The sequence below is a fragment of the Oncorhynchus clarkii genome, chromosome 16 (genome assembly GCF_045791955.1).
Source record: "Oncorhynchus clarkii lewisi isolate Uvic-CL-2024 chromosome 16, UVic_Ocla_1.0, whole genome shotgun sequence".
NCBI lineage: Eukaryota > Metazoa > Chordata > Actinopteri > Salmoniformes > Salmonidae > Oncorhynchus > Oncorhynchus clarkii.
The window spans coordinates 12,650,305-12,658,187 of NC_092162.1; the positions used below are offsets into that span (position 1 = coordinate 12,650,305).

The following is a 7,883-nucleotide window of genomic DNA, read 5'->3' on the forward strand; positions in this document are numbered from 1 at the left end:
AAAAAACAACTCACACATGCATATAATACACACTTTTACATGTGTGGAATAGTACAAATACGAGTACCCACCAAATTATTATTATTAATATTATTATAGTCACCCACCGACCAGCCAGTCAGCTGTGTCTATAATGAGTGGCCAGAGTGATACCGTCATAAATATATGCATTGGAGTGAGGAGCACCCAATTTGTCCAAGTCAGAGGAACGATTCATGAAAACAAATGAAGTAGAAGCAGCTTGTTACATACAGGTAACTTCCCAAATAGTGTCTTAATAGGGCGTTGGGTCACTATGAGCCGCCAGAACAGATTCAATGCGCAGTGCTTTCCCTAAGCTACGCCCGTCGACTAAACAGCCGGTAAGACTTATTGTCAGCCGGCTACTTTTTCCACTTCATAAAGGTAACTAGGATTATTTTCATTGAAAAGTTTCAATTCGCTAGTCAGAAATGTTTGTATAGCCTTCTCGCTCTAGAATGAACAACATGCATCTTCTAGAGACCAATTGATAGGAAAGGTGCATGTCAGTCACAAAGCAAGCAATGACAGAGAAACACTGCTGGTTTGTCAGTCTGCTGTCTATCCAGCCTCTCGGCACCAGTTATTTTTGTGCGATGTGGTTGGCTGCAGTTGAATTTCTTTTCACGGAGGAGGGAAAACATGATGCTTCTTCATCGTCTCCTGTGAGTGAATTTAATGAGAAGTTGAAATGCACTTAATTATTGTTCTGTGGCACATTAATTTATTTTCTTCCGCGTGTTTCATATGAACAATATGCATCTAGCCAGACACGGAGTCGGGCGCATGGGCTATTTATTGACGACAGAACAGCAAGTGTTGACTAGTTCATAAAAGGTGTCGAACTGACTGAATAAAGTAGATCTCCTATATCCCTTTGCTATTCATAAATCATACAATGTAATTACACTGAGTGTACGAAAAATTAGAAACACCTTCCCAAAATTGAGTTGCACCCCATTTTGCCCTCAGAACAGCCTCAATTCGTAGGGGCGTGGACTCTACAAGGTATTGAAAGTGTTTCACAGGGATGCTGGCCTCTGTTGACTCCAATGCCTCCGACAGTTGTGTCAAGTTGGCTGGATGTCCTTAGGGTGGTGGTCATTATTGATACACATGGGAAACCTTTGAGCGTGAAAAACCCAGCAGCTTTGCAGTTCTTGACACCAACTGGTGCACCTGGTACCTACTACCATACCCAGTTCAAACGCACTTAAATGTTTTGTCTTGCCCATTCACCATCTGAATGGTACACATACACAATCCATGTCTCAATGCTTAAAAAGCTTTCTTTAACTTGTCTACTCCCCTTAATTTACACTGATTGAAGTGGATTTGACAAGTGACATCAATAAGGGATAATAGCTTTACCTGAATAGTCTATTTCGTGGAAAGAGCAGGTGTTCCTAAAGCTTTGTATATCGCATCGGGACAATGGTATTTTATTAGGATCCCCATTAGCTGTGGTAAAACATGAAATATTACATAATACAGAACATTAATAGACAAGAACATATGAAGGACAGAACTACATCAATTTAAAAAAGGCACACGTAGCCTACATATCAATACATGTATACAAACTATCTAGGTGAAATAGGGGAGAGGCGTTGCGCCGCGAGGTGTTGCTATATCGTTTTTTTAAAGACCAGGTTTGCTGTTCATCTGAGCAATATGAGATGGAACGGAGTTCCATGCAATAATGGCTCTATATAATATTGTACACTTTCTTGAGTTTGTTCTGGATTTGGGGACTATGAAAAGACCCCTGGTGGCATGTCTGGTGGGTTAAGTGTGTATTTTCCTAGGATTCGAAGCCCATGTCGAGACTTGCCAGTGACAGCTAAAGTGATTTGTTAGTGTAGCCTAGTGATGGGTTCATTCGGCTCCCTAATTTGCACACAGGTAGGCTCCTACTACTTTTTGGCAGTTATCTGCAGATAAATGATGAAAACATTTGATAAAGATGTTGAATCCTCACTGTAGGAACAATAGGGAGTCTCAATCTGGTCCAAAATATGATAAAAGAAAACATTTTGAAGGTTATAAAAGGACAGTAGGGGAGAGGGTAGAAAGTTTTAAGTTCCTCTGCATACACATCACAGACAAACTGAAATGGTCCACCCACACAGACAGCGTGGTGAAGAAGGCGTAGCAGCGCCTCTTCAAGCTCAGGAGGCTGAAGAAATTCGGCTTGTCACCAAAAACACACAAACTTTTACAGATGCACAATCGAGAGCATCCTGTCGGGCTGTATCACCGCCTGGTAGGTACAGCAACTGCTCCGCCCATAACCGTAAGGCTCTCCAGAGGGTAGTGAGGTCTGCACAACACATCACCAGGGGCAAACTACCTGCCCTCCAGGACACCTACACCACCCAATGTCACAGAAAGGCCAAAAAGATCATCAAGGACAACAACCACCCGAGCCACTGCCTGTTCACCCCGCTATCATCCAGAAGGCGAGGTGAGTACAGGTGCTTCAAAGCAAGGACCGAGAGACTGAAAAACAGCCATCACTAACATTGAGTGGCTGCTGCCAACATACTGACTCAACTCCAGTCAATGAGAAATTGGATGTAATATGTAATAAATGTATCACTATGTATCACTAGCCACTTTAAACAATGCCACTTCATATAATGTTTACATACCCTACATTACTCATCTCATATGTATATACTGTACTCTATACCATCTACTGCATCTTGCCATCTTGATGTAATGTATCACTAGCCACTTTAAACAATGCCACTTTTATATGTTTACATACCCTACATTACTCATTTCATATGTATATACTGTACTCTATACAATCCACTGCATCTTGCCTATGCTGTTCTATACCATCACACATTCATATATTTTTTATGTACATATTCTTATTCATTCCTTTACACTTGTGTGTATAAGGTAGTTGTTGTGAAATTGTTAGGTTAGATTACTCGTTGAAAATTACTGCATTGTCGGAACTAGAAGCATAATCATTTCTCTACACTCGCATTAACATCTGCCAAACATGTGTATGTGACAATTTTTTTTAAATTTGACCTCAGATGTTTTTTTACACCCCCCCCAGCATACATTGGCCCTCAAATCTGAAGCTGTGTAGCTCTGGTAGAAGTATCATAACAAACCATGAATACAATATCAGTACTCACAGGAGCCCACGTCTCCTTGCAGCTGTAGGATCTGCGGTACTGGCATAGTGAGGACCACGGAGTCAAACTGCTCCGGGGCCCCGCCCTTCCGACACACCTCCCAGATGGCACCCTTCTGGTAGATGTGGGTAACGTGGTGGTCAAAGAACACCTCTGCCCCTGCTTGGGTGCAGAGACACAGAGTTGGCATTGTTGCAGTGAAAGACAGGGACAGGTGGAGGAAGAAAAGGAAAGAGAGTCAGTGAGGAAGAAATGTCAAATATTGAGAAGACTGTTTGATTGTGCCCCACTGGGGAAATGATTCAAACTTTGTGGTTAATAATACATACATCTTGGATATGGTTACATACACTCTCTGGCACACATGGTGATGCCAAGAGAGTTCTAGAAAGGCATGCTACCTCACTTCATTCCATTCCCAAATTACAGATAATGAGGAGAAAAATGCAGGAAGAGATTGTAAATTAGAGAAAAGATGCACAACTCCCTGAGGACGCAGAGTTGTACATTCCAGAATTAGACTACAGTATAAAGAAACAATTTTTCTCTTTAAAGATCAAGGTTAGGAGCGTCATAAAAGGTCCAGAAAAAATATATAGATAGAACCCTCAACCTTTTTTTTGGGGAGACTGGAGATAAAATAACAGTTGTTGCCAAAGGGTTGTTATTTGATCTGCTAATAGTGTACCATTAGGTTTTGTCCTATTAGTTGATTACTCTACTGATTAATCAGATGTGGAGGTAGTATTTCAGGCCTCTATTCATCATTCATAACTCATTCTAAAAGGCCTGGAGTGGGTAATACTGTAGATAGCCCTACTTTGTTGGCCTGCTAACAACTTGCGACCCACGACCTCTTATAACATTCCATGGCTTTGACCTAGCGTGACACTCTGCTGTCTTTGAATTTCAATGACATTATTTTTTATCACTTTTTTTTTTTATCTTGTATGACATTCACCTTGATTTACTGAAATAGACACTTCAGTAGGGGTGAATCCGGGTTAATGACCTAATCATTACTGACCAAGTTAAAGGCAATATTTGGATTAACTGATTCATCTTTTTTCAGAACTTGTTGTCAACTAAAAGCATTAGCTAATCAATCAGTTTGATTAATGGATTCGTCTTTACAGCCCTAGTTTCGAAGTCAAAGCAACATCCTGCAATGTCCCTGCTTGATATCTAGTTGGGCTAGGCCTTCATTAACTCGACTCAGTGAGGTTTAGACACAATATAAATCACCCTGTGAAATCTGGCCGGACTCCCTCCTCGCCCTCTAGGAACTTGGACAAATAAATGAAAGCTGAATGAGTGGGAGGACATGAACCTCAGGACATGAGCTTCTTGCAAAATATTTGTTTCATTAAGAAGAGAAGGAAAACATCTGTGAAATACTCAACAGAAAACGACGCAAGTAAATCATTTCTCCAACAAGGTCCTTGTCGAAGATATTTGAGACTGACATAACGTGTGCTCTTCAAATACAAGGTAAAAGGGTAGGAGCTACCTGACTGCTTAAGGAAATGTTTGACGATGGCGGACACTCCTGTTGGACTGACATAGTTTTTATGGCCTCCGTCCTTCATCACCTCCCCTTCCACAGAGGAAACCAGAGGCTTCAGAACACCATGGGCCAGCAGCTCTTCATAGAAGCTGAAAAACACAATGGGATGAAGATGAGAACCATCTTGGAACACAAAGGATAACTTGCTCAAAGTTAACAAAACAAACAGACACCAATGGATGGACACATTTGTTGCATCCCCTAACAAGTATCATTGGTCAAATGTAAAAAATATATTTAAAAAAAAAACTGATTATGCTAGTAACATACTGCCATAATCGTTATGGTGCTGTTGGTAATAGGTAGACCCTAAAACAACAGATTTGAGAAGTTTGGGACATGATATGCATTGATTGTGGAATACAGTACTTTTGATGCATTTTGGCGTAGTATGTCGTGGCAGTAATGTACTGTGCACCAAGATCAACTATACAGGAGGCATCAGACGGACTTCTGCTGGTGGACATCCTTCCTCCTGCAACACAGAAACTATGTATAAACAAAAACATTTAAATGATATTTACTCAAATTACATCTCAATAGACTGACTGGAAAATTAGACCAATTATAATAGTTTACTGATGAGATTTCATGAGTTTTGTTGACAACATTCACATCAACTCAAACAAAACATCTGTATGTGGGCCTATGACTGTCACACGAAGGTCAACAGCAGCAAATGTATAGATAGATAACTTTATTGGTCAATTGTACACAAGGTCCAACTGAAATTTGACTTCTGCTTTTAACCCAAAGCCTCTGACACACACACACACACACCTGGTGCGGGGGGCTGCCACACTGGATGCCCAGGGAGCTGTTGTTGTGGGGGGTTAAGTGCCTTGCTCAAGGGAAACAACGACAGGCAATGGCAACCCCCCGGTTGCTGACTAGCCTCTCTAATCGCTACGCTACCTGCCGTTTAGGGTTATATAACCTATACACTAGGGTCAAATATTATATCTTTCTAAAAACCAACATTCTCGGGTACAGCTTCTAGCCCCAAGCCATCAGATTGCTAAATAATAAGTTAATGGTTTTATTTGTATTTTATTTAACTAGTGCATATCAGTTAAGAACAAATTCTTATTTACAATGATGGCCTACAATAGTACCCAAACTATCTGCACTCACTAGACTGTATATACAAACCATATACACACACACTCACTAGACTGCATATACAAACCATATACACACACACTCACTAGACTGCATATACAAACCATATACACACACACTCACTAGACTGCATATAGAAACCATATACACACACACTCACTAGACTGCATATACAAACCATATACACACACACTCACTAGACTGCATATACAAACCATATACACACACACTCACTAGACTGCATATACAAACACACACGCAAAACACTACATTGACAATCCCACACACATTTACTACATACGCACACACCAACACAAACATGCATTTCGCTACACTACAAGCATTTCGCTACACTCGCATTAACATCTGCTAACCATGTGTATGTGACAAATAAAATTTGATTTGATTTGACATGCACACACATAATTTGCTGCTGCTACTCTGTTCTTTATTTTACTTTTATTATCTATCCTGATGCCTAGGCACTTTACCCTGCCTTCATGTACATATCTACCCCAAATACCTCATACCTCTGCACATGGTTGATTTTGACAAAAAAAAAATGTAGACAAAAATAGGTTTTAAACTCCATCAGTGGCTTGACAACTCCGTCACTGATGGCTAACCCTTAAGATCGTTTTTTTGTCAATATTCTGAAGAAATATTTTAATCACTGTTCTGCAACAGATCTGTGGTGGAAAAAGTACCCAATTGTCATACTTGAGAAAAAGTAAAAATACCTTAATAGAAAGTGATTCAAGTAAAAGTCACCCAGTAAAATATTACTTGAGTAAAAGTCTAAAAGTCTTTGGTTTTAAATATACTTAAGTTTCAGAAGTAAATGTAATTGCTAAAATATACTTAAGTATCAAAAGTAAGTGTGTAAATAATTTGAAATTGCATTTATTCAAACAAACCAGAAGGCACAATTCTCTTGTTTGTTCATTTACGGATAGCCAATGGCACACTTCAACATAATTTACAAACGAAGCATGTGTGTTTACTGAGTCTGCCAGATGAGACAGTAGGGATGACCAGGGATATTCTCATGATAAGTGCGTGAATTTGACCATTTTCCTGTTCTGCTAAGCATTCACAATGTAATGTAATGAGTACTGTTGGGTGTAAGGAAAAATCAGTGGTGTAAAGTTCATAAGTACTACTTGTGGTCATTTTTTTTGTATCTGTACATTACTTTACTATTTTGATTTTGAACTTTTACTTCACTACATTCCTAAATAAAATAATGTACTTTTTGCATTACGCCACTGAATTTGACCCTCTCATTTGTATTGTTCTCTATAGAATAAGCACGCAGCCGGCATTGTAATTATATAATTTTGTATGGCAACTTGCATCTGGCCAACGCACTGTACATTCTGTGCATTGCAACATTGTGACACTCATTATTGCCTCGTGTAGCTAGATAGCTGTATGCTACGCTTCTGCTTCGTATACATTGTATCTAAATAAGTCAAAATGTAAGAACTTTGTCGGCAACTGACACAAACTTACCTGCTCCTCGCGATTTATCCCAGACAACAATAACTTTGTTTGGCATTTCTCTTCGCAGAAGACAAGCGCATAAACTGCCTGTCAAACCTGCACCAACTATAAGAACTCGAGACATTATCACCTAAAATATAAACTATTTTCTTTGACAATGTTTGACCGCACCAAGCTTATTTGGGCGTGTTTGGTAACGCTGCAGATTTCACCTCTATCCTATAATTGTAAACATGAATGGCTGTTGGCCGACCAAAATGTTCCCTTGGTTGTATGCAAGGAGAAACAGTTTATTGAAGGAAAATAAACAAACCACTTCGTTTCCATTTCAAAATCGCACTGCAAACGTTATTGTTACATCTATATGACTGACTAATTAGGCTACTAATCACCCATTGTGGTTGATACAAGCCTTTCAACAAATCGGCAATAAACCCAGCAGGATGTGTAATCATTACACCGGACACATGCAAAACGCAATGAAAACTAGCGTTTATATTGGACAG

General features: G+C 39.7%; 1 protein-coding gene across 2 annotated transcripts in view; it reads right to left on the reverse strand.

Moving 5' to 3' along the window:
• Window positions 1–7,629, reverse strand: part of LOC139367976 (renalase, FAD-dependent amine oxidase) — a 40,357-nt gene extending 32,728 nt beyond the window's left edge. The window contains exons 1-4 of one of the 2 annotated variants that reach the window (XM_071106424.1): window positions 7,387–7,629; window positions 5,119–5,224; window positions 4,693–4,838; window positions 3,183–3,341 (exon numbers count right to left, since the gene is read on the reverse strand). In XM_071106424.1, coding sequence (XP_070962525.1) covers window positions 3,183–3,341; window positions 4,693–4,838; window positions 5,119–5,224; window positions 7,387–7,501 — 526 coding nt within the window. In that variant the 5' untranslated portion in view covers window positions 7,502–7,629. Of the gene's footprint in view, window positions 1–3,182; window positions 3,345–4,692; window positions 4,839–5,118; window positions 5,225–7,386 lie in introns of both variants that reach the window. The other variant, XM_071106423.1, reaches the window with a different exon arrangement.
• Between the last annotated feature and the right edge of the window lie 254 nt (window positions 7,630–7,883).